This window comes from Seriola dumerili, unplaced genomic scaffold, assembly GCF_002260705.1.
Source record: "Seriola dumerili isolate Sdu_G_001 unplaced genomic scaffold, Sdu_1.0 BDQW01000138.1, whole genome shotgun sequence".
Classification (NCBI taxonomy): domain Eukaryota; kingdom Metazoa; phylum Chordata; class Actinopteri; order Carangiformes; family Carangidae; genus Seriola; species Seriola dumerili.
The window spans coordinates 3952215-3979095 of record NW_019174393.1 but is presented as its reverse complement, the minus strand read 5'-3'; the positions used below and the strand labels follow the sequence as shown (position 1 = coordinate 3979095).

The 26881-nt window shown below is 41.9% G+C and overlaps 1 protein-coding gene across 3 annotated transcripts in view; it reads left to right on the top strand.

Annotated features, from left to right (window-relative positions):
- Positions 1 to 26881, top strand: part of ppp1r12a (protein phosphatase 1 regulatory subunit 12A) — a 46619-nt gene that overhangs the window by 1096 nt on the left and 18642 nt on the right. For all 3 annotated transcript variants that reach the window (XM_022749417.1, XM_022749416.1, XM_022749415.1), the window contains exons 2-5: positions 18681 to 18811; positions 21790 to 21908; positions 25777 to 25936; positions 26653 to 26797. In XM_022749417.1, coding sequence (XP_022605138.1) covers positions 18681 to 18811; positions 21790 to 21908; positions 25777 to 25936; positions 26653 to 26797 — 555 coding nt within the window. The remainder of the gene's footprint in view (positions 1 to 18680; positions 18812 to 21789; positions 21909 to 25776; positions 25937 to 26652; positions 26798 to 26881) is intronic.

The following is a 26881-nucleotide window of genomic DNA, read 5'->3' as shown; positions in this document are numbered from 1 at the left end:
CAGGCTAAGCTAGTCGTCGTTAGCTGTTAAGGGGGTTTAGCTAAGGTTAATTCATTCGTTAGCTAGCTTAAGAAACAACGTCAGCTGACAACTTTTGGGCTCGAAAATTGACGTTTTGTGATTTATGTATTTTTGGTTTGAACCAGTAACATGCGTGAGCCAAATGCTTTGCCATTTCGCTGGAATGTCAGCAGTGCTAAGCTAACTATTTGCCCGCTAACTACGGTAGCTACGTATACTAGCCACTGTACTTTCAAAGCCAAATAATGAAAATGGCAGCCCGTGTTGGTTGTAGTTAGACAGTAATTTCAGGTGCTACCCAATGTAGGAGGCCTTTTGAAACCAAACTTGACAAATGTCTGATTTACATGGTTCATAAAACACCAGTCCAATGGTTGAAATATTATGGTAGCTTGAAGGTGCAGCTACTGAAAGGAGAGCCCTGATATGGCCAAGTTGGATTCAGTGATGTGTACTGTACATACAGTAGATTAGCGTTAACATATAAGGTGCTGAAATTTGGCTTTGGAAATCCGTCATTGTAATTTGTGAATATCTGAGTGTAGTTTATAGATTCATTCGTAATTCGATTCATTTTGTGCTGTGCTCCACATGTGACCTCATCCCTCAACCATGCACTGTTAAAGACATAATATGAGGAAGATTTATAATTGGGATTCTTTTTCAGATTTTAAACTTGTTATGTGATTGCATCAAGTGACATTTGTTACAAATGGATGAAATTATAGTATCTTAACACTGTCTATTAGTTGCTGTACATCATTAACATAATTCTTTTTAAATTCTTTGGGATTTTTTGCTAGATCATAACTCTCAACATTTCAGAGTAACATTTTTACAAAAGTCCCTGACTAGATATATACTTAGGACATTGCAGTTTTGTCTGTCCACCTTTAGACTCCAGGGGCAAGAGGACATCCCAGGTACTTGTGACTAAAGAAATTCAAAGTTCTACTCATTGCTTGTGGAAACAAGTATTTTTACAGTTTCATTCATTGCACCAGCAAGGATGCATTCTCCTCCCATGTGTTTGGACAGTAAGTGTTTAAATGATCATAGGATTAACTGAAAAATTCTTAAATGTTTAATGTTAGCATAGATCTCCAGTGATGTCACCTCATTACTCATGCCCACATGTCTAGTCTTAGTAAGCCAGTGTCCTGCTATGTGCACCACCTTGCTACATGGTACATTTGTTGTCCAGGACATAAAATTAATTAAAGATTGTAGAAAGGTAGTTTGCTTTATCTTTAGATGATGAATTGATTTTGTTCTTTTTTTTTTTTTTTTTTTTTTTAATGGTGTCGTTAAACCAACCATTCTTTGTGCTCAGAGTCGGCTATCATTAAATCTGGAATTAGCATGCCCCCCACCCCCCCACCCCCCTGCAAACTCATTGGGTGGAAACGTTGCCTTTTTTTGGGCTGATGTACAGGGATGAGCTAGAGTGAGGAAAGAATTTGCAGTGCTGCTCTCCAGACCTAACCATCTCTGGACGAGAGGCTGGTGTGAGGGTGTTTGTGCGCGCTTGTGTGTGTGTGTGTGTGTGTGTGTGTGTGTGTGTGTGTGTGTGTGTGTGTGTGTGTGTGTCGTAGGCCAGCATGTGATCCCTGGGTTTTGGGGTCTTTATAAAGGAGTTGAAAAAGGCGATACAGGGATTTGTGTTTAAAGTGCTAATCCCAGAATTGCAGCGAGGTCAAGCTGATGTTAGTTTCCACAGTTGCAATGAACATGAGACAGACATCCAGAGTCACCTGGTGTCATTGTTCATGTCTTTGTCATATTGTTCTCATTTAAGATAAAAGACCTTGGAGCATAATATGGTATGATGAGGTATGATATGATCCTTTTACTTTGTGAAACTCGCAAAAAATTGTATCTACTTTTTCACACAACTTTTCTTTCCTTGTAGCATGAACAGTGAGCCTCTTTATTACTGAAGCCATAGCAGGTAATTTTGACAGTTTAACTTTGTGCAATAAACTGCAGTGCCCTGATCTGTGAGTGGCTGACCTCTGGCTTTGTTGTGACATGTGTCATGTTGTTACATGAGGGCTCACTCCTCACTGGGTGCAGCGATATCGCTCCCATCACTGGTGACTGGTGCAGGGTTATAAATACCCCCGCCACAAGTTCTCCTAACTGGGTTTCAGCAGATGATACTAAGTTTGGATATGACTCAGAGTCTGTAGCTCTGCTTTGTAGTGCACCCCTGGCATAATCTCACATATAGGCAAGAGGTTATGTCTCTGTGTGAGTCACAGACCTTGTGTCACTTTGAAATCGACCTGTTGCTGAAGGACCCGTAAATATGTTGTGTTGTTGTCTCTGCGATGTGATTCATGACAAAGACCATTACAGGCTGTCGTGCATATGGACGTTGTTCGGGATGAGGTTTGGAGAATTAAGCGCTAACTATATGTGACGTCTCCAGTTTTTTTGATACATGCAAGAACGCCAGAGGGAAAACTGCGACTTTGTACAGCTCTTGTAGTTTCAAAATCACATTAACATTTCGTGATCTACTCGTCTGAGACAGATCAGTTCACCCAAACACATACTGCATGGCTTCAGGTGGTTGGTAGAGAGGATGCACTCGTGAATGAGGAGTCCAGTAGAATAGTAGAGATTCCAGATCCCGTCAGCTAAACTCGTCTCGGAGGGTAGCATTCCAAGTCTTGTCGTCCTAGCCCGTGCATTCTTCAGATGACAGTCGCTGGAAACCATGGCAAAGACAGAGGAGAGCAGACATTCCTCAGCTGTCACCTAAACCCCTCCCCTCTAGTCATTCTCTCTCTGGCTTGCCTCTCCCCATACGATGCCAAGGCCCAGCTGACTGTTGCCCACTGAGCTCCATCAAGGCAATTAGTGTGGAGGTAACCAGGGCTTGTCGCCTCACACAAGAAAATCTCCACATTGACCTACACCTGAACTTCTTTCTTTAGCATTCATGGTCTTTGCTGGACCAAGGTGGCGGGACTCAGCTCAGCTTAACATGTCAGAGTTGGGTATTACAATGCCTGTGCTCTGTTGACATTACACACCCTCATTATGGCCCTGAAGTCTATGAACATTATCTTGCACTGTCTCCATGACAACGACTCAGGGAAGGTTGCTAGTCACTTGTGTTGGTGGATTTGCATGTACAGAGTGGGAGTTGCATAACAGACTGAGCAGAGAGAGAGAGAGAGAGTCTTTGGCAGTGCACAGCAGTTTGAAATGAGAATCAACTTCATGAATCTTGTAATGGAACAATTACAGAGCATGTGGTGGAAGATGGTGAGGTGGCTGTGTTTCTTTTCATCCAGACCAGCATCAGTCATATTAACACATTACATAATTGCCTCGGATCTCACTGTAGCCCTAACCCTGAGATTCTCAGCTGTGCTTGAGCCGTGCAGTTGGCCAGCGAGAGGAGCAAAACAGAAATGCCTTTGACATGTCCCTGTCTTCCTGATAAAGGCATCATGGCATCCCCTTACAGAACCCAAGCCCCCCGTCTTTCTGCCCGAGGGAGAAAATCCCGCCATCTCATGTGGATAGGCCCCTTGGCTCAGACAGGCAAAACATGTGTGCATCACATTGCCTTCCTGTAAGGCTCACCTGTTTTGCTAGTCTACACAATAGAGATACAGGTTAGTGACTTACCAAGAAAGGCTTAATCCACATAAATCTGTCAGCCTTGTAGCTTGATGATCAGCCTGCATAATAACGCCCAGATCTGATGATGACTGTTGGATAAAGACTACCTAGAATGACATATTTTGAGGGTGTGATGTAATGCACAGTGCTGTTTTAGTTTTTCAGTAGCTTGTGGAGTGTCTAGGCATGTGGCCGAAAAGTTAAAGGGGGGGGGGGGGGGCCCAGGCGACATATCAGTGCTCTCTTTATATGTAGATTTAATTGGGAACTCCAACAAAGATTTGGTACATTAATGCAGAGCATTGTAAGTCCACATTTGATATGTATGTTCATTAAAATCAATTGTAGAAATTAGTGAGATTGTTTTAGTATCATTAAATAGTTGTGTACAATAAATGGCCTGTTTTTTTGGCATGGCTATATTGGCGGCAGGATTTGATGATCTTGACCATTGAATGTAATACAGTTCATTGCATAAGAGTGCTTTGGTGTGTGTGTATAGCAGAGTATGCTTATTTCTTTTGTGGAATCGATGCTCTTAGCTGCTGCTTCTATAATGTAACCAGCTGAAGAGTGTTTGGTGCGTTGATAGGCTTCATTGTTGATACGATGATGGTAAACTGTATTTAAAATGAAAACATTTTGATGGGTTTTTTAGGCTGTAACAAAGCCCCAGTGCACTTACTGTTTTGCAGCATTTGATGTCTGGATTTTGGAAGAACTCTGCTTTCACATCACTTTTCTTGCAAAAGGTTGCACAAGGCTTCCAGGTTCTTTGTTATGATTCAAGACTGTCTTACAGTAGCAGCTAGCCACTCATGCATTTCTAAGATATTGCAGAATACATTAAGATGCAACTTAATAATTCATGGACTGGAATCTAGACAGTCTAGATTTTATTGTTCTTTTGTCTGGCTTGAGTAGTCAACTGCCAATCCTCCTTGAATGTAATTAGTTATTATCATGTTTTGGTATTTTTTTTATGGCATATATTTAGATGTAATTACTGCTTGCCACACGAGTTATGATTGTGCAACACTGCCAATGACACATCTTTGTTTGATTTTCAAAACCTGGTTTACAATCAGCCAACACTGACTCATGTAATTTGGTTCTGTTCAGTGCACACAAGAGACAAATCATCATTTAATTTGCTTGTATTCTTGTTTAGCCTCTCGGTGCCATTACTCATCATTTTGATGAATGATCAGTCGCACGTACGGCAGTGCAGTGTTGAGGGTGCAGTCGGGAAAATATGAGCGCAACATGATATTATTAACCACATGAAACAGAACAGGTCCTGCTAAAGGAAACTGTAACCTCTCTGTTGAGTTCAAACAGATGGTTAGGAGCAACGTTGGGAATACAGGGAAGAAAGCATGTCTGGATCAACATGGATTAAAGCCAACCAAACCATAACATAACAATAGAAACAATAGTAGATGGACAGTACAGTTAGATTAAGGAGTGTCTTATATTTTCTGCCAGTACCACCCCATTTCCATTTTAAAAATCAGCAGGTTTGCACAGAGTGGCCGGTACTGAAGCTGTTAAACTGTGTGTTAACATTTACCTACAGGCACCAATGGATGTCAGGGTAGTTACTTATGATGCACTTTCATGACACCCTCAATTTAACTTCTTACATAGAAGTGTAGGTCATCCAGTACAGTGCTGAATTCTAATCTGCAGTGAATCAATCTAGCTCTATTGTAACCTCAGTGTGCTTGATGGCTGTGTTAATTTTAGAATGTCAGCCCCTGAACATGTATATTTTACCTGTGTATAATTGGCACGTCTCTCCTTGTCAGGCTGGCCTTGCTTGCTGTTTCATTCAGCCTCCCTACCAACCCCATAATCAACAGCAGGAAGTCCTTGTGGTGTTTGCGCGCCAGTACTTTGCAACATGCCAGGTCATATGCTGATTGTGACACGTCAATGTTGTTTCCCGGTGCGCTGTTTCAAGATAACATGTATGACTTTGAAAATAGACAGGCACTGTGTGAGGTTGGAAGACTTGGTCCGTACTGTACTGAAACAGAACATTTCTGAAAGTGCAGTCGATTTGTAAAGGTGGTTACTTGTTGAAATCAAATTGCTCAGATGTGATGGAACAATAACCTGAATAAGAAAAATAATAAGTATAAAACAACAATTTATAGCAGCTGAACATATCATGTCAGGCTACATAGATTTATGTTAATCAAATTTGTCTTCAGTGAAAGATGGTATATGTTTCTCGATAAGTAATACATTAAATGTTTGGCCTTTTTAAAGAAAGTACTATAGTACAGATTCCCTCTGAAACTGAATGGCTCTTATGCATCCCAACTAAATGTGTGAATGTGCTGTGATAACACATAGCAGGGATGAAATGCCAGAGGCATCCCCACCAGAGGATCTGTGGCAGTGAGGGTTCTGTGAAGTATTTCAGATGAGCGTTGCTGCAGGTTGGAACTGGTTCACCTGGGGTCGTAAGGAGAATTCCTCAGTGGAGTAAACCTGCTGCCACGTACATGAGCTCTGCCGACTAGACGGCAAGGCTACGGACACGGACTTGACCTTGCTCAGAAGTCTATTTCATGTGGCGCATGGGCACAATTTTTTGTTGCTCAGGTTTTTGAAAATTAACCTTTGCATTGCCAAAACAATCGTATTAGTGTTAGTAAAATGAGAGGTTGATTTCAAGCCACAGGCCTCCATGTTTAATCTTTCTGCTAAATGTGTTTCGATGATGTCAGTCTTTGTTCCTCTGATGGGTATTCATCACCATAAATCAGAATGTAGCTGTTTCACTACATTGTAGAATAGCTTCTGAAGCTGATTTTAAAAAGATGTGTAACATGAAAGCATACTTACCTGTTTAGGCTTTTGTGTAAGGTAAATTGGTAAAGGACCCTGCCATGTGCTTTAACAGATTAATGGCAAACACTTCCTTTTCTGTCTGCCCTGACTTTCCGAAGCTGTGCATAGTATTGAGCTGCTGTGAAATGTTTGTGGGATGACTTCAGCTTGTTTTGTTTTTTCACCCTGTGGCACATAGTATCTGTCTTTTACTTAAGCCAGGTCTTGATGAAGCCATCCCGCTGTTGTTTGCTTGGCGGCAGTCACATGCCTCATGTTTTTTTTTTTTTTTTTTTTATGAGCTGTTTTTGAACTGAGAACACCTGGACGCAGAAACTGTGAATTCCTCATTGTCTTAAAGAGCAGCGAGTACAATTAAGGCAGAGAGCGCATGTCCATTTGTTGTCTGTGGAAGGGTGAGGTTACATTCCTTCCATTTATTCTCAAAATGGCTGCATCTTCGGCAGATGAAATGAGGGGTAGAGGTGAACGCGGTGATTGTCTCATTACGCACAATCTAGACTTTGTGTTATTGTTAAGCCGGAGATATGGAACATGATATCCTTAGGTTTTCAGATGGGAAAGTTGCTGCTTCCACCTGTCACAGAGCTTTGTCCAACGACCGGCCAACAACTAAACTCATGATTTCACCTTTTTAAATTTCAAACATGTCTCACTCTGGTATATATCACAAGTAAAAATACTATTGTACTGATAGAGACTATTGTCTTATAAGCTGATATCAGCTTTAAAAGGCAATGCTGTAAGTGTAATGTTCTTCCCTTATTCTTGATTGGCATTGATTTTTGTTTGCGCTGATCCATGCGTGGCCATGAGATTGAGTGAACCTGTTTGCAGTGATGCTACCCCATTAGTGTTCTTGTGAGTAAGCGCATGCAAGTCATACTCTTCCTGCAGATAAATAGCAGTGTCAGTAAATGGGCCTGGGCCTTGACAGTCTGAGTACTTGTACTTGTGATTTAAATGGACTTACTTAAGTATAGCCTGTGTGTTTTTTTTTCCATAGTATATATGTTTTTCATGTGTTCCAAATAATCCTAAATGATTTAAAACCAGGTGAAGATAGATAAGTAGGCCTAGATTTTGTCAACAAATGTTTAATATGAGCATCAACTATTTCTATTTAATAACAGATCAAACTAGAGATTGTGATAGATAATAATAATAATGATGCCTTTGTTTGTTTAAAAAGGGGTAAAAAAAAAAAAATCATTCAATTTTAGTAATAAGGCTAATTTCAAAATAAGACAGTCATTAAGTCATCACATTGACCTCAGACAATATTCCATGTTTTATAGAGCATGAAAGTCAGGTCACTGAGTCCAATCAAGCTGATATGTTAATAGACTGTTAAATGAATAATTAATGAACCAAAGCCACTCAAGCTGCTATATAGAGAACTATGAATTTATTAAAGTGCAGCACTGTAACCCAGTCAAATTAAAGATCTAGACACCTTGTGTTTAATAGTTCATGTTGAGTAAAAAAATTAATTCTGGTTGAGATGTTTTGATCATCAAATCCACTGTGTAGGAATGTTATTCAGTTTGGTGATTAAACGCTGTCGATATAAAGCATATCAACTGACAATGTGCAAAGTTAGCGTGAAAAATGGAAACCCTTGTGCTGTCCGTTTTCAGGCCCAGAACTTGGGGGCGAGCGCGGGTATTGCTCGTCTTTCCTTTACTGAGGTACTGATGGTAGGAGGGATCAGGGTGTTGGAGATTTCAGGCCAGAGAGGAACAGGAAGTGGCTGTTTATTTTTCTCATTTCCTCTTTGAGGCTCCACTAGTGAGCCTGCTTCTTCCACTCCCTCTGCTTTTATCACTGACGCTAGCCTAACATACATACACGTAGGCACATGTAAGCATGTAGCTATCTGCACTCCCTTGCTTAGTAATTTACATAAAACCAGGCAACGTATGCCTTGTTTTTTTGTTTGTTTTTTTACATGTGGTGAATTAAATTGATTTTTGTTTTTTAAATTGTGTGTCATATCTTATATAGAGATGACTGAGGTCTGTATTGAATCACTATATCATTGCTTTGCTATTTCTGAATAAAACTTCACACCTAGTTCAAGCTCTTGCTGTGGACAGCAGGTTTGTCTTTTTTGTACGGCTGCAGAACAGTTGAAAAACCTCCAAATCTAATGTTCACGTACAGGTATTATTCTTCTTCTTTTTTTTATATGCAAGTAGGTTATGATAGTTTTGGTGTAGATTACACTGTGTTTATTTTAGTCCAGTCAAAACTGTGGAATTGCTCCTGATCTTTGCATGACAGTGTACTAGCGATTCAGCATGCATTGTGATGCAGTGTTACTCTGGTGACAATCCATACTTGTGCTGGTAATGGCCATAAATTGGTAGAATGGCTGCAGGGCAGACCCTGGCATCCACACTATCCATTTAACCTCGTGGGTTCGGAGCTTGTTGGCGTGAACGGTGACATACCGCCAGTACACTGGGGGAAGAGGGGAGGGGAGGGAATGGCGGGGGGGGGGGGGGGGGGGGTAACTGTGGACCAAGCTCAATGCCTCTTTAGTTGACTGACTGTCAGTGACTGCTGACTGAGCTATCTTCTGTCCTCTGTATAGTAGCCTCCACATAAGGGTTCTATTATATGGAAATATCAACAGAGGTTGTATTCTGCCATCTCTCCGTGGCTATCTGACCTCTCTGCCTCTCCCCCCCTGGTGCCCCCTCTTGCCTTTAGACCCCTCACATGGAAACAAACTTGGCTCTCAAGTGGGGCTATTATTTTGGCTGCCGAGCGAAAGCCCAAGTGAAACATACAGTTACAATCTTGCCGGCATTTTTTCCCCCTCTTCCTCAATCCCGGTCTTCTTTTTCCATGGGAATCCCAGGGCCATATATGGTCGTCCTCGGTAGCAGCAGCAGCAGCTAGAGTACTGAAGGCAAAGGCTGTGTGTGTGTATATGTGTGTGTGTAGTCTGGTTACAGCTCCCAACAGAGCTCATCTAGTGGAAGGACCCAGCTGGTCGCCCTGCAGCGCTCTAACCCTCCCCCTCGTACCCTCTAGCCTCCTGAACCCTGCCAATAGCACAGAAGCTGTGAGCTCTTTGTCTCAGGCGTAAACACAGACACACACACAGATGTACAACACCTTACAGAATGAACCTTCATGCTGTAGCTGTCTTGCAAATTTGACCAATTTTACCAATTTTTTCCAATCATCCTGTAATCATCTTTCTTTTGCATGCCTGGGTTAATGCATTTCCAGTTTCATTTTTTACTTTTTCACCCCATCTCTGTGTGTCTGGGCTAATCTGTCTAACACACACACACACACACACACACACACACACACACACACACACACACACACACACACACACACACACACGCAAACACAGCAACATAACGCACTCATACTTACATGCAGGCGGTAAGAAGGAATTCCTTTTGTGGAAGTGGCTGCGCGCCTCTGAGCCGATGACGTAGCCAACGAGGAGTGGCCAGAGCGCTGATGCCTGAAGCCCCAAGGCTAGGAGTATTACTTATCTGGGAATTTCTCCACTGGTATGCTAGTCCAGGGCCTTGCTGCTTACTGGCTAGGTGGTTGCAGAGAGAAGTTGTACTACTAGAGGGGGAGGGAGAGAAGTAAAGCAAGAGAGAGGCTTGTGCTGAGCTTCAGAGGAAGCTGCTATGTTGTCCATACTGTTGCTTTATATGGGAGAAAACTGGTCATTCCCTGTGAGGGAAAACAAAAAAACAAGTCCTATGTTATTAAGCTTTATTGTGGAGGCCCTGAGCACCAATCCTGTAAGCCAACAAGGCTCTTTCTGTCTCCATTTTTTACATGCAATGTTTGAGAAACCTTACACCATAATACCTAGATACTGTTGTAGCTTTCCTTACAGTTACTATAGGGCTTCAGCCATCATCTACCTCATCCCAGAAATTACAGCAGTTTCACTCTCCCCACATCACACTTCAGAGGAAAACTGAAGAGGTCTTACTGAACACACTGGATGATTGTGCTTGATGGCAAAAATAAGAAAACAGTTTGTTTTTTTATAAGTTTGTTTTTGATATGTTTTCTTAGAGAGAATGGGAGTGATATAATCTCTGTTCTAAACACACCATGTTTTTTAAAGGGCACAGAGCGTCTTGTGGTTGTGTTGGCGCTTTGAACCCAGCCAAAGTCCTCATCACAATCATAGTGAGAGTGACTCAAGCCTTCTGCGGGTTGGGGGTTTCGAACAGCTGTTCCAAAGCTAAACAGTTCCCCTCATCACTGTGATAATCTCTTGGTTTGTTGCTGTTGTAGTTTTACATTTAGTGACTGTAGTATAATGGAGAGTTTTCATCGGGACTATTCAGTTTGGTTGTCCTTATGACAGTGACGTCTGTGGATTATCCAGAGGAATCTGAACATTGTTCCTGAAAAGACGTGTTGCTGTTGAGTTGGGAATTACTCAATACTTCGAGCAACTCAAATGAAATTCCGTTTGCCGCCGTTGGCAAATAAAGACTGAACCTAAAGCTGTACATACCTAGATTCTACTTGGGGTTAAATATGCAGGGCGAGACATGGTGAAAGGATTAATAACATTATAACGATTAGGAATTATTTGTTTAAGACAGGTATATCAGAGAACATCTTTGGGTAACTTTTTTAATCCTCAGGTTTTGCCGTCTGATTTACTGAGACAGATACAAACCAGGTAGATTTAAAAACGACTTTTATGTCTGCAGCTAAATTAAAACATAGTTCCACTGGGTGGTGAATGGTGTGATTTAAATAAGCTGTCTTTCCTTTAATAACCAGGCACAAGGAGCTATTATAATAATAGAATGATTAGAATAAACCCATCCTTCATTTCTCTGACTGACACTTGAAATACATATTCATCAGTTCTACAGCTCAACTTGATATAAATACTCTCATGACGCACCTTATTTGGCTGATCATATTCTCATATTTTAACACATTATAAAAATAGTGGACAGGAGGCTAACACTGAATTAGAGCTTCACTTACGTAACGCAGGACTCTGCAGTATCACAGTTGAATGATTCAGAATTACACAGAAATTACTTCACATGTCTGATATTCAGTTTACATGAACATTTTAATGACCATCTGTATCACATTTAGTTCCCCAGCTTTAGGCTTCATCTGTGGCACCAACTGATTCTCATGACGTCCCTTCCCACCAAAGCACACTGTTGTCAATCATGGGTGTTACCATGGGCATGCACAGTCATTGAAAGCAGAATAGCAGCTAGCACAATGGACCTAGCTGCCTGCCTCGCCACTGAGTTCCACTCTCAGCAGTAAAAAGTACACGCACCACAGCAGCCGCTTTTCTGCAGGGTGCTTGAGTTGGCCATCTCAGGGTGATACTAAAGGAAGTCAAGGAGGGGAGGGGTCTTCAAGTGTCTCCTTGATGTGGAGTGCTGCTAAATTAAGCTTGGAGCTCTCTGCACGATGGCCCACTGGATAATAAACCTGCCCTTCTTATACACACAGTAGCTATACCCCTTTACTATAGCAGGAAGGCGACTGTGGCTTTTAAAGTGTTTTGTCTGGGATGTCAGACTTGTCAGTGTGAAGTGAAGCATGTGGTGTGAAACTTCAGAATAATGTAATTGTCCTCTGTGTTTATGGGTTTGATGGAAGTCGGCGTAAATCTAAAGCACACAGCAAGTTGTTACAGTCTTCTAGCTAGGTAAGGTGGAGTGATTTTATCATCACATTTAGGTTTTCCTTCTATTTGTATCTTTAACCTTTTTTTTTAAACATTGTTAGATGTTGCTCAATAAAAGATGTGAATGTGACCAAAAATAGTGTTTATAGATATCATCTAGTCTAAGCCTATTTACTGCAATAATGTGAAGTCTGTTCTGCAGAAGAATGAAGTAACTGTGCGTTATACGCTGAACACACAGTTAAATATCACCTGACTGGGTCTTGTATTTCTTCATGCTAGCTATGTCTGTGTGTGTTTTGAATGACAATATAAACTGAAGATTATAATAAATTGTATTTTTTTTTTTTTGCCATAAAAGGTCATGAGAATCGCTCCAATAACAGTTAAAAGTCATGCCTGCAAGATGTTAAAAAAATAAAGATGGCACCTCAAGATGCCCCCTTTCAACATTTGTTTTTTGATGTTGTCTCACAGCAGTTTGCTTTCTGCGCTGCCTTCAGGGGCTATCCGAGCAACCCCTGTGTGCTTTAAAATGAAGTCTTTTCTCTATTTATTTATGTTTCTTACAAAAGCCTGACAAGGCCTGAACCCATGTTCTCTTTTTGGCTTTGTTGTCATGGCAACAGACCGGGCTCTTTTCTTAGGTGCATGTCATGGGTGCATTTTTTTGGGCCGCTCTGAGAAATGGCTTAGCCCATCTTCTTTTGCGGCGCTAGTAGGGAGCAGGGCTTTAATTCCTCCCTATTATTTCAGGATTAGACCGGTGCGTATGATGGACACTGTATTGTTTCTGTCTTAATCTTCTCCATATTTATCGCCGTTGGCTTAGGAAAGTTTATTAAGTTAATCTGTTGATGGTGCCTATAATCAGTCCCACATGGGTGCAATTAATTGATGAGTGTGTGAAGTAGGAGATGCGTACATGGTGCTGCTTTGTTTAACTTTCTGTCTTAGGAATTTGTTGGCCAAGTGCAGCTCTGCTCTTTTGAAAACACTGACAAGATATTTGCATGTCCAGCATTTATGACTATTTCTCTAGCAAGGATAGACATGATAACATTATTTGCCTATACCAACAATTTTTTTTTTTTTCCAATTTTAAGGCCAGTACTTAGTAGTTGTTGTTTTTTTTTTTCTTCTCGTGTCATGTTTCCTTCAGGTGCTCCACTTTAGCTTTGGCTGACTCAGGGGGACAGGTTTTTCTCTCCTGCTCTTTCATAAAGTGCCACTTGAGGCCAGTTCTTTCTTGACAAATGAGTGCTGACCCTCCAGTGACGTCTGTCTGATGTTTATTTTAATGTGCTCCCATCCAGAGTGCACAAGCTCATAAACACACGAGACACATTTGGTGATTTAGAGCTAATGTTTTGTGGATTTGGAAAAGAACATGGTACGAGCGGTCCTGTGTTGTGAAACGAGATGCTAAGTGGTCTGTCACAACGTACAGGATCAAAGAAGCTCTGCTGGAGCGTTACAGTAGATCCCACTGCACTGTGCATTTCTACAGTATAAACATGAGATCGCCTGTGATATTATGTCTCAGCTTTACAGTTCTCCCATTTCTCCCCATTAGACTTGGTGTATTACTGACAACATTTCTCTTCGACCTCTCAGTGAAAATGTTTTAAGATACCTACTTTCTTTCAATCTTGGATTTTAATCTAATTGGACCTTTGACTGCCGTTGACCTTGGTTTTGATCTTTCAACTTCAATTAATGTCTAATTAAAGATTAGCATTTTTTAAAACTGGTTTTCTTGCTAACCACATCACACAAAGCCTAATGGATAAACTAGAGCTGGCCACACAATGTACATCAAACTCTTATCGACCAATCAAATGGAGCATCCTGTGTCCATTGATTAGGTTAGTACTTGATTTTGTTTTTGCTGTTACGTCAACTTCCCAGAAGCCTCAGTTTCCATTAGAGGGTACCTTTTATCTGAAAGGACTGCAAGGACTCGTCCTGTAGTCCTGTCTACCAAACTCTGTGTGGCTTACATGGTATTACTCTTAAGGATGACGTAAGACAGGGTAGTGAGGAGTATTTACACACATTCTGGAGCAAATACAAATCCTGTAAAACGTGTATGCATGACTTTATTTTCTTGTTGAACAGGCATGTTGGATGTTTTGTAATTGTGATTAAAAATCAGATTTTAGGTTTGGTTTATTTCATACCTTTGTCCTAATGGTTTTTAATTTTTGCTGTGTGGTGCCATCCATCTTATTGCCTTAACGCTTGACAAGGCCTCTTCTCTTCCCCTTCGCTCACTGGCCAAACAGGTTTAAATGGCAACGTCTCCGCTCGAGAGTGAGTCACTACATGTCTGAATGTTTCGCTGCAAGCTCAGCACAGGTACTATATGTGACTCGGGGGCTGATTGTCATGTGTCAGACAGGATTAAGCCCACATTGTGTCTTTTATATAACTTTAATTAATACTCAGATCCCTCTTATATACACTGTCTGAGCCACTCGCTCTGCCTGCTGCCGGATATCAAATATTTTTGATATCCTTGCAGATTTATATGAACCATGCTAGTGCGCTCCTCTGCACAGGTTGAGGAGTATGTTAACCCTCCATCAGCAGAACATACAGAGGTGCTTTACAGGCTTTTAGAGACTGCCATGCTCTAGACATATAACATAGGATGCTATGATACTTTCCCTTGACTCTACTCTTCTTTCTCTTGCCCCTCTGGCCACTATACTACGCATACTCCTGATGCAGGCGGTAACTCTGGCACCTGTCAGCCACAGACAATTACAGCCATTAAGGGATTACCTTTGTTGGACTCCAATAGCTGCTGGGAGGAGCCAGCGGAGGCAGGCTGGTGACGCACCGAGGAGGGAGGTCACAGCCAGCGCTGCGTTCACCTTAAGGGGCTTGTTTCCATTCTTAGAGAGGGAGAAGACTTTGAAGAGATAATGAGTGTGTGGGGAATGACTGAGGGGGAGGATTTAGATGAGAGGCAGAAAGCTGTAGCAATCTTTTATTTCGGCTTCATGTAATTTTACAGCAGTCTCAAATTAAAAAAAGACAAAATGTCAGTGCAGTGCACCGTTCGTCAAACGTCCTTGACACATCAAGTCAATCTCAAAGAAACGGCAAAGGCCAGCTGATTAAATGCTACATGTTTCCTCATATCTCCTTGCATCTTCTGTTTTAAGTTAATACTCAACACCAGGAAAATACTACAGCTGACAGTGAATCAGTTGGTCAGAAAAATCTCTTTTTAATTGACTAATTCATTAATTATTTCAGCTCAAGTTTAAAACATTTGCTTCACATTGGTTTTGTGCTGTCAGCTTTTGGAAAAAGGAAAGAAAAAACAGAAACCAAAAAAAAAAAAAAAAGGAAGAGAGACTGTACTAAAAAGGTGAACTCATTGATTCACAGCCAGACAGCTTGCTTTCAGTTACTGCCTTGGTGTTGCCAATTCAGCACGCTGAATGGGCTGCCCATGAGAGCCACTCGTCTTTATTTTGAATCCCACAAGAAAGTAAACAACATTATAATGAATCTCTGGAGGACGGGCACAGCAACATGGTGACACTTGAATGTGCCCAAAGACTGCGACTGTAGAAAAATAAGCACACGTCCGCCTCTGCCCTCAAGGGGAAAATACATGGAGCTCATAATTACACGGTAGTGGAGTTAAAGTGATTGCTGTCAATATGATGATGAGAAATTAAGCTATATGAGGATTGACCGGTACACCTCGATAAATCTGGCTTGACTGATTGTTGATTTTTAAATCCATGAACCTCATTTGCCTTTGTTAAATCCGGATTGTGGGCTTGGATGAGGGACCATAAGCTGCAATGTGCTGGGACAGAGTAGCTACATTGTTTTCACATGAAGACGGCATCCAACTAACAAACCCATGGCGGTGACATTTCACGAATGACGAGAGCAGCAGACTGCGGCACTGTTAGAGAAACATTTTGCTTCGCTGTCAGCCCTGTAATAAAGTCAGATAAACCCAGTCTGTTAAGAAGTCCACCTGCACCTGAAGAAACTCTTCTCAAAGTGCCTGAGCAGCCACACACACAACCAGATCACATCATACACAAACACACACACACGCACACACACACACACACACACCGTCAGATAAGCTCAGTGAGGCCGCTCTTCATCTGTGGCCATGTACGGCGTTGTAAACGGCCCAAATTTGGACAAGGATTCCAGCCAGATAGTCGTGTGCCCTGAACGTGAGGCCGCTGTGTGTTCATGTGTATCTGTTTCCCTTGTCAACGCTTTTGTTGTCATAGCAACCACAGGAGAGAGAGAGAGAGCGGGACAGTCTAGGCACAGCGTTCAATGATGAGGGGGTTGGGGGCAAAGTTTGGTTTTAATATTGCTAAGTGGTGATTGTTGTGGATTTGAAGTGGTTTTCTTTAATGATCATTTACTACAATGACTGTCCATCAGTGGAGGTGTGTTTCATTTTTGTTGAGTGTTTTGTTGAATAGAAGAACAATTTCTGTTTTTTTTCGTTTTGTTTTTTTCCCACTTGAAGACTTCATTTCTGGCCAGCGCTTTGCAGGTCACCTTGTTATGTGTGTTTGTGTGTGTGTGTGTGTTTTGTTGTTTTTAGATGTTGAGCAGAAATGTGACCTCCTTGACAGCTCGTTCCCTCTCAGACATGTGACCAAGTAAAGCTGCTGTTGCCCTTTTCAGAATACGAATTATAATTTATTTTTAATATATTCTGTATACGACTGTGTCCATCTTACAAGATCCTACAAAACATTTACTCGATAATACCCACCCAGACATCAGGCCTGTCTGCGACATTTGAGAAGTTCCAACGTTTTAGATTTATCGTTGTCTGCAAATCAGCAGTGGCTTAGTGGTTAGCAGTGTTGCCTAACACTAAGAAGGTCATGGGTAGGCTTTTTGATGTGGGAGAAGTTTCACAGCCAAAAACAGATTTTTTTAGGTGTTATTGTCTCCGTCATTAGACGAGACTAAATGGAGGAGAGACAGGAAATGAGAATGTGGCTTTACATTCATAGTATGAAGAAATTCATATGTTTTAAACAAAAAGAAAACATTACAAACACATTTTACTGCTTATAAAATACATAAAAATTGCCGGGTATGCAATAGACTTGGCAGGTCTAATAACAGCTTTCCTCTCCTAAGATCTTATAAAAATGTAAATTTCCCCTTTGCATTAAACACCACTTTATTAACAGACAAGTGTTGATTAAATGTATAGTGGAAAGTCAAAGTACGCCCACCCTGTTCCAAATTCTGCTTCATAATGTTGGTAAAAATCCAAACATCTCCCACTATATGAGTCAGAAAATCTTAAATTAGATTTCTCCCACTTGAAGCTGCTTTTTATTTTGGTGGGTATCGCTCTTGTTTTCACTTTCACTTCACAATCATATATGCTTTGGTTTGTTGAACTGGAGGTTTCAGCAGGTGTGCACCCACTAAGAAACTGCTCTACACCATATAAATCCCAGAAGAGAGCTCTTTGTTGTCTGTGCGCCTCATCCTGTTTGGTGACAGTCAAGCGGGTGGTTTTCTATTGTGCTACCCAATATTGTTACTTCCTTTGGAGTGTATGCAGTGTTCTTGTCCAGATAGAATTATGATCAGGAAATCTGTTTTTACCAAAATATCTTCAAGCGAACCTGCATCCATTGGCCTACACTGTCTGCCACTGGCAGCACCACCCAGCTCAGAAAGCCTAGTCTTAAGTGTGACCCTGATTAATTAGGCTAACTCTGGGCTTTTTAAAGTGGACTGGCCTGACATCTGTAGCATGTCCCCAGCAGCAGCAGCAGCGGATGGCACAGTTCCTAATGATTAGGATTGATTAAATGAAGAGGACAAACTCTGGGTGCAAAGTGAGCTGGCAGGCAAAACTGTTTAACTTTTTTTTTTTGTTTGACCACAGATGTGGATTTAATTGAGTGATTCATCAGCTGCTCAGTGTAAGAGGAGAATGTACAGTGTGTGTGTTTGTGGTTTGATTTATCACACGTGAGGAAAATATTTGGCTCATGTACAAAGCTGAGCTTCTTAAGTAAAAACAAGTTTTGAAAGTGTGAATTAATTATCTTATGTTTCGCACAGAGTAGCAGCCTATAGACGCAGCACCTCAACGCCTCCATCAGCAGCACTGCACTATGTGGTATTTCAAGCACCCCTGCTATGTGCAGTCATTTTGGGAACGCTCCAGCTGCCAAAATTCCCCAATAATTCTGCATGCACGTGGCAGTCTATTAGACGCAATGCATTTCTCTTTCCATGGGAGCTATTTGTAACTATGGCACAGCCAATCCCACTCACATAGGTTCATGCACATTTGCAGGAATGTACACACACACACACACACACACACACACACACACACACACACACACACACAAACCAGGTCATGCTCCTTGGTTTTTTGGGGTACAGTGGCCTTACACCTCTTCCCTATCTCTCTCTCTCTCAGGCATGCATAGATGACAATGTTGACATGGTGACTTTCCTGGTGGAGCATGGAGCCAGCATCAACCAGCCTGACAACGAGGGCTGGATCCCCCTCCACGCTGCAGCCTCCTGCGGATACCTAGACATAGCAGAGTAAGTACAGACAGGCCTGTATTCAGTTTCTAGGAAGCAGTAGTATCTGTTTCATCAGGTTTGATTTCTGCAAACTCATTCTTACATCCTGTTTTGAATCAACAGGAGTTTATTCTTCAAAAACATTTTTTTTTTTTTTGTAACTGCAGCACTCCTCCTTAAACCTTTCAGTCAAGTTTTGTGTGAACATATCTCAGCAGTAGGGTCTGTAAGGTGGCTGTATAGAGAACCAGATGTTACTACACACTGGATTTTAATTTGTGAAGCAGTTGACATGGCTGGGCTCCAGCTGAGGTCCGCACTACCCTGTCACCTCTCTGCGCCCCCCATTAGTGACCTCTGTCTTTATATTGCTGCTGGCAAGATTGATGCCCACTCTGTAGGGCTTAATGTATTGCTCTATCTATAGTTTTTTCCAGCTCAATAAAGGAAGGTTTTGGTATCTGCCCATTTGAAGTTGCACATACGAGCATGTATAACAAGGCAATCCCTTGTTTTCCTGTGGTCCTGTGGCCCTGCATTTAGCAGTTATTTTTCCTTTTTATTGTCACGAAATTGAATATTCAAAAATCAACAAATGGTGCATGTTTCTTATAAAAAAAATGCCCATGGTGCCATTTCAGACATGCCTGAATCAAGAGCCATCATTTTCATCATCAGCAGCACACGCTTCTCGTCACATTTTGACAGGAGAAGGCAGCCCGTCTGATTGCAAACAGACACACATTGTCAGTTATGTAATCAAATATGGAGAGATCGGGGTCAGCCACTATATCGGGAATCGAGCTCTAGACTTGCACTCTAGTATTTTCTTGCCCCTTAGTCCTTTTCAGGTAAGAAGACTGTTCGTAGGGCACAGAACACAACACAGATGTTATCAGAAGAAATTTAAACAGGCTAAAGGGGGCTGAAGGAGCTCGCTTGTGCTCATTGTTCAGCATATTGGGAGTGTGCTGTGACCTGCTTTACTTCTGTGTTACATTACAGGAACCTGGCTACAGATCTCTCCCCACTATTAATGTTTTCCCAAAAAGTAACAAGCGCAGCAGGCTGTACTGAGATAAACACGCTTATGTTCAAACTGGTTGGCAGGTATATTTCTGCTGGTATTTTTAAGATGTAATTTGAGAGGCAGTATTGAACTAAAACACGAACAAATGAAATATTAGCTTCCTCATTTAAACGTCTGCATGATTTTTCTACAATTTTTAACTTCTCAGACTCCACCAGTCTGTGTTCAGCCGGCCTCATGAACACAGCATCAGCACTGGGCCAGTATTACAGAAAACAAGAAGTTTTTTGTTGTCACATAGTGAATGAAAAGGTCAAGTGGCTGGCTTGATATGGGTGAGTAATGGAGACATCATGTCATGGGGAGAAACTCGGCAACCTGACGTGGGTGGCGAGCTCCGAGCAGTCCCATTTCAGTCCCAGCATCCTCATTCACAGTAACGGGAACAGCAAAGCAGCAGGGTATCTGTTAGCCCCTGGTGTCACCACAGCTGGCTAATGCTAGGGTTGGTTAAGAAGCGCACAGTCGGACTCCACACCACAGAAGCCATCAAACCTAGTAAAGCTGACCCAAAATAGGCAGAATAGAAAGTCCAATCAAGACGATATAAAACCTTGAAACGTAAGTGCAGTCAGTCAGTTGCCATTTGGAGGGGGAGGGGGGGGGGGTCGTAAGCACTGAGAGCCTTTCAAGTGGTATGTTGGCCTAATGAGAAGGTCCTGAGTCTCACCACAGCTTTAATTGGAAACAGCTTAAAGAAAGATGTTGAATGGTAAAAGAGAATCAATGCTGGTGCGGAGACAAACATGTGAAGGAGATAAATCACTGAGGAGCCCATGGATACAGTGTTAAATGCCGATTTCGGGTGTCTGATGTTGTTATATGCAGTTTTATGGTCTAACTTTCTAACTCTTCCATGCAAGAAATTCTACCCTCAAAAAAAAGTCTTATCTGTTTTGTATGAAGGTCACCACAAATATCACCAGGATACTGATACTGCTTTGTTTTATTTACAGAATAATAACAACTGTCAGCATTTTATCAGATTCCTACTCATTAACTTTTTTTTTTCTGCTGAAGGTTGAAGGTTTATCCATGAGGTGAACATTTCTGTCAAGTTTTAATCACAATGTAAAAATGCTGACAACAGATAAATCAGCTGGCCACATATATCGGCGTATTACGGATGTATGGGCACATGTCGGTCAGTAAGTAAGAATAAATTAAAGTACAGAAGTTTATTTTCCAACTGTTGGAGAGTGGTACGTTTATGGCTCACACCTGATCTGTGCCACTCCTCATCCAGACTTCCGGATTCTTTCATGTCTTAGGTGTGTCTTGGTCACTGTGTTTGCACAGCCGGAGCAAGACCCTCTATAGTTTAAACACATTGTGTGACTTTAGTTTTCAGCACGTGTGACATTAACACCTTACTAATTGAACACGTGCCTTTTGTCGAAACTTCAGGATGAGACTTTTGTGCAGTATGCGCACGTCCTTTTCTCTCAATTACTTTATTGTATGGAACTATATCCTTTATTAACATGTGCTGTGTGGGGCTTTTTGACAGCAATAGAACAGATAATTATGCACTTTACTCATTGCAATCAATGAGTAAAGTAATCGCTGTAATTGATGAATATAAGTAATTTTGGCATAGAGACATTGCTAGCATGTGACTGGGGAAACAGGAGATGCAGACTATGTTATAGTGTCGGCCAACGCTGGCATTAGACCAAAAGCAACATGAAAAAGCTCCTGTCCTTCAACTGTTTCCTCATCAGTTAAAGGAAGTGACATTTGGCCTTCACGTTCTTTCCTTCTCAATCTGTCAAAGGCCAGAATTTAACCCAAAACCTGAAAGTGCAAAAACCAACTGGATTTTCTCGTTAACAATCATTTTTACTCTGGTCTAAATTGTCTAATGTGTGTGTGTGTGTGTGTGTTTTTTTTTTTGTTGTTGCAGGTATCTCATTAGCCAGGGTGCCTATGTAGGAGTTGTGAATAGTGAAGGTGAGACACCTCTGGACATTGCTGAAGAAGAGGCAATGGAGGAGCTCCTGCAGAATGAGATCAACCGACAAGGTGCAGTATCACAGACACTGGAGTGCTGGTGCTTATCACCTTGTGTAATAGTGTCTCAAGTAGATGTAGTAATTGATAATAGAGTAAATCTAATCTGCAGATTTTTCAAGGTTAAGTGTTATCATGTAATCCATCTTAATCATAGCATATCCAGAAACAACCCTGATGTCATAAGTTTGTTAAAGGCAGCATAGCTGGTAGGGCCTGTGTGTGTGTGTGTGTGTGTGTGTGTGTGTGTGTTTCATGCATGTATGAGTATGTTGTCAAATAGGATCTGAATTCTCATTGAGTATCATTCACCTGCTGTTTTTCACTTGCCTGCTTGAAGAGAACTTACATAATATAGAAAGGCGATCCAGCTGTGCTTGTGAGCCGTCATGTGATAATTCAAAACTGAAAAGTCGAGTCTTTCTATTTTTGGCCAGGGCATTCTTTAGATGATGAAAGGCCCTCCCCTATGGTGAGAGGCCACGCACAGACGTGCTCACTGGCCCCGGGCCAGAGGGGTGCTCCTCAGCTCATATTCACTAATAAAGGTTGGCTGGCTCGGCCTTCGCTGCTGCACATTTTGCCATTCCTTAAGACGGCCTACCATTCGCACATTCATATGAACAAATGCTACGTTTCCAGCTTTGGTCATTAATTGTTTAAGATATGAAATGCAAGTCTTTCACACATAGCCAATCATGTACATGCATCTAACAGCAGCCTCATTAGAAAGGTATAGGATGACCTTGTGCGCAGGGTCGGAAGATCCAGACTCCATGTAATGTATTACGTCTTCAACTGCATTGGCTTACACTGACTTTAAGTGTGTTTTGCAGTGTTGAAAACTGTCTAGTATCCCGAGCAACCTTGAGAATAAAGGGCCGTCTGTAAGCTGTCGGTCTCTTGACAGCCCCGTTTAACTCCTTGTCCAAGTGTTTGAAAGCACATGGCATCCAGTGATAATTACACCACAGTGCTGTTTACATGTTACGCTCCTTGGGTGTGTTATGTAACGTTTGAGAGACTTGCACCCACCCGAACCTCAAGCATCTCAGCCAGCGGCACCTGTCAGCTTTGATTTGCCGATTCCCGGGCGACGCACCGCCTGGTTCAGAGCATCCGACCACTGCCTCAGCTAAGATCCGTCACTAAGGGATGCAAAACCAAACATGTATCTTCATGTAACGTGCTCAAAGATTTCACAGAGCCAGACGGCTGAATAATATTTTTTTTTAATTCAAGTTTGAGACTTATTTATTTATTCATTAATGCAGAGTTGGAGGAAACTGCTTTTGAGATAAATCACCACTGAAGAGTGAATTTGCGATGATCCTGGCCCGAGGGCAGCTGCAGACAATCCACAGCTCAGTTCTCTATGCTAGAGGTAGCAGGCAGCATTATGCAACTAGCTGTTGTGTAACGCTTCTGTATGTTTGTAATGTGATTTTCTCCTCTCAAAGAGATACCAGTCATGGGGTTGAACTCGTTACTGAGTGGCCACGGTTTCCCGCTCGGAAAGGACAACCTCTAGATCCTCTCCTTGACCCTGATTTGGGTCAAGTGACTGGGCAGCTCTGCCACCCTACTTTCCCTCTCCATCAGATGCCGCATGAAAGCTGCTCTCTGTCCTTGTGATGGGCTGAAGGTGGAAAACCTCACAAATGTTTCTAACTCGCACGCTGTCCCTGTTAGCTTGGGTGCTGCTGACGGGGCAGAAGTGTGTGGGTCATTTAGATTAGACTGACATCAGCTTTATCTTCAGCTCAAAGTAAAACAGTTCCCGTTCTTTTGAGTGTTCTTAAAAAAACCCCCCCAAAAAAAACAGGAACCTTATTAACCGCTGAGGATCCGGATGCTTGCTTCAGGGTAGATTTCTATAGATATTTCATTTTGCCTTTGCCAGACATCCTGTAGGTATATTGTCAGTGAAGGTGAAACAGGAGACAAGTCCTTTTTTGGTGTATTGGATTTTCTCTTTATCTTAATGCTTAGGTAGAAGATGTGCTGTTCCCTTGAAAAAACTCAACTTTGAACTGCTGCCAACTCTTCCACCCGGCTCTTGTTCTGTAGTCCTACTTAAAGGCCATTAGGCTGCCTGCTTTTTATAGACGCAGTGTAGGCTACTTCCCAAGAGATCACGGGACGTTACCCTACCTGGCCAGCTCCCATTCCCTACATTAACTGAACTGCGCTAATGAAGTTTAGGTTGGTTTTCTAACATAATACTGTAGCTGTGTGCTGCACTTAGTTAGGGTGGACTTATATAATGACAGCTCAAGCTTGAATTAAGGCATTTCTATATGTCTTAACTTGATTAAATAGAATTAAACTATACATACCTGACACTGTGTGTTTCTTTTAATGTGTAAAAAATAAAGTAGGTTAAAAAAATAAATAAATTAACTTTTATTTATTGATGGAATACACCACAGCACTGTGTGACACCAAACGAGGCTGGATCACATTAAAATAACATTTCTTCTCACTTGTAATCTAATTGTAGTTGTGAGTTTCTGAATGTTGCAACCTTAAAAAAATGTGACAACATTTGGTTGTTATTGCTAAGTTACTGCTGTTACACTGAGCAGCCAACCATAGTGAGTCGTAGGTCCAGTTCCTGTCCCAAAGTCACTGTTTGAAATGAAACTTGAAATCCAGTCAAACATAAACTCAGACACTGACTCATCTTCTTCCCATTTGGTTTCACTTTCTGAGCCTCGAGCTCACTAATCCTCCTAATAAGCAACATGTCCAGTCTTAAACAAGCCAGAATATGACTGCTGCTTCGCTCAGTTGAAGCCTGAGTTGCGTGTGCTGGAAAGTAGTTGGATTTTCGCTATGATATTCAACGCTCATGGACCAGTTTTCAGAAATTTGAAGGAGCAGAAAGCAAATGAGCAGATGTCTCAGTAACTTTGTTTGTGCTCCTCTTGATTAGCAGATCTCTTTTTGCTCAACATATGGCTAAAGTCAGATTTTTCCTCTGCCCTTTTCTGAAGCCAAACTTGCAGACACAGACGTCCTCTTTCATTGGTTTAGAAGCTCGAGGCGATCTTTAAACTTTCCAAGGTGTCAGGAATTGAGCGATGATGTATCCTTGGGAGTGGAACAAGAAACTATAAGATCAGCTGAAGCTTTGGCTCCCACCCCAGAGCACTTCTTGGACTGCTGTTTATGTAGTTCAACACAGTTAACGCTCAGCTGACGAGTCAACGACTCGTGCAGGAGTGCGTTTTAGACCGTCTCGTGTTCCAACCAGGTGTCGACAAGACAATACAGGCCTGTTTTTCACTGCTGCCCTGCATGCAGTGTATAGCTCAGACATATTGACCCACTTAACCAGCTGAGGCCTTTATGTTTGCTGCTTCTGTTTCACTCTCAAATTGACAGAATATTGGCACAAAACTGTATTCTAAAGCAGAACAAGAGCTTTACAACACCCTCTAGAGTTGCGAGAGGCTGCCAGAATAATGCTGCATCTATTTCTCCTCCTATAGAATAGACAGCATCAAGGCCTGGCTTAATAAAAGTGCTGAGGTGAAAGGGTTGCATCTTGTGTAACAGTGACTTGTCACAGCTGTCATTATTGCTGCATTATCACCGCAGTGTTTAAGCACGCAAAGATTTATCTAATGGCTATGTGTTGAAATATATTCCCTTCTCTCTACTGGTATCCATAGTCACAGACTAATGTAATGTATTCCAAACATTCACATACCTTACTGTAGACGTAAGACAAGGGCTCATAATAAATACCTTGATGTAATTGCTTTTTGTTCCTCCTCCACTCTCTGGGTTCAGTGTTACAACTGGCAGCTTGTCCCTAAGTAGTAGGTAATCCTAGGATGCCACTTTAACGGCCTCCTCTGTGTCTCATCAGGGGTGGATATCGAGGCGGCCCGGAAAGAGGAGGAGCGGGTCATGCTGAGGGACGCCCGGCAGTGGCTCAACAGCGGCCAGATTCAAGACATTCGGCACGCCAAGTCCGGAGGAACGGCGCTCCACGTAGCGGCCGCGAAGGGATACGTTGAGGTTTTAAAGTAAGCAGCGGTCTTGATTTCACAGGTAGTAGACGGGGTGTGAAAGGTTTTTCTCACCCTGTTTTCCCTGTTGGGGCAAAAATGCAATGACCAGTGCATTAATAGCTCTGTTACACAAAGCCTGCCCTTTAAGTTACCTTAGATAAATACTGTTTATAATCAAGACAGTGCTGAGGCCTAGCATCAGGATTTTCTTCACCAATGTCAAACACAATCTTGGTGTCTGCATCTTGTCAATGTGCCGCTCCAACATTGTCTCTGTGGGATGTTAATACAGCTACACTGCGGCCGCCTGTCCATCTGGTCTGGGACGCCAGCCAGCAAACTCTTAATGCCATAGATAGCTCTAAGATATCTAAGATGTTTAGTGACTACCATACACAATTCACGGATCTAAATGTTTTCCCCGTCCTGGCAGATTTATTGGCTAAAATAATCAGGTTTTAAAATTTGCTATCGTCATCCAGCTGTTCTACTATTATCTGATAAATCTGACCTGAGGTTACAAAGCTGACGCAGTTCTAAAAGCCCGGACCCTGGCAGCACCTTGAAGGATTAGTTTATAGACTCAAATCCGAGAACCAGATTTGCTAATTCTAAGGAAAACTATTTTTGCTTCCCCTCTCTGTCTCTCTCTCTTTCTCTCTCACACACACACACACACACACACACACACACACACACACACACACACTCCTCCCTCCCTCACTGTGCAGGCTTTTAATCCAAGCAGGGTATGATGTAAATATTAAGGACTATGATGGCTGGACTCCTCTACACGCAGCAGCACACTGGGGCAAAGAGGAGGCATGTAGGATACTGGTGGAGAATCTATGTGACATGGACCTCATTAATAAAATGGTGAGTAACGTGAACTGTCAGGAGTCTTGTCATTAAATGCTGTGTAATCTATATTTTACATAAAATTTTTATTTTATTTCTCCC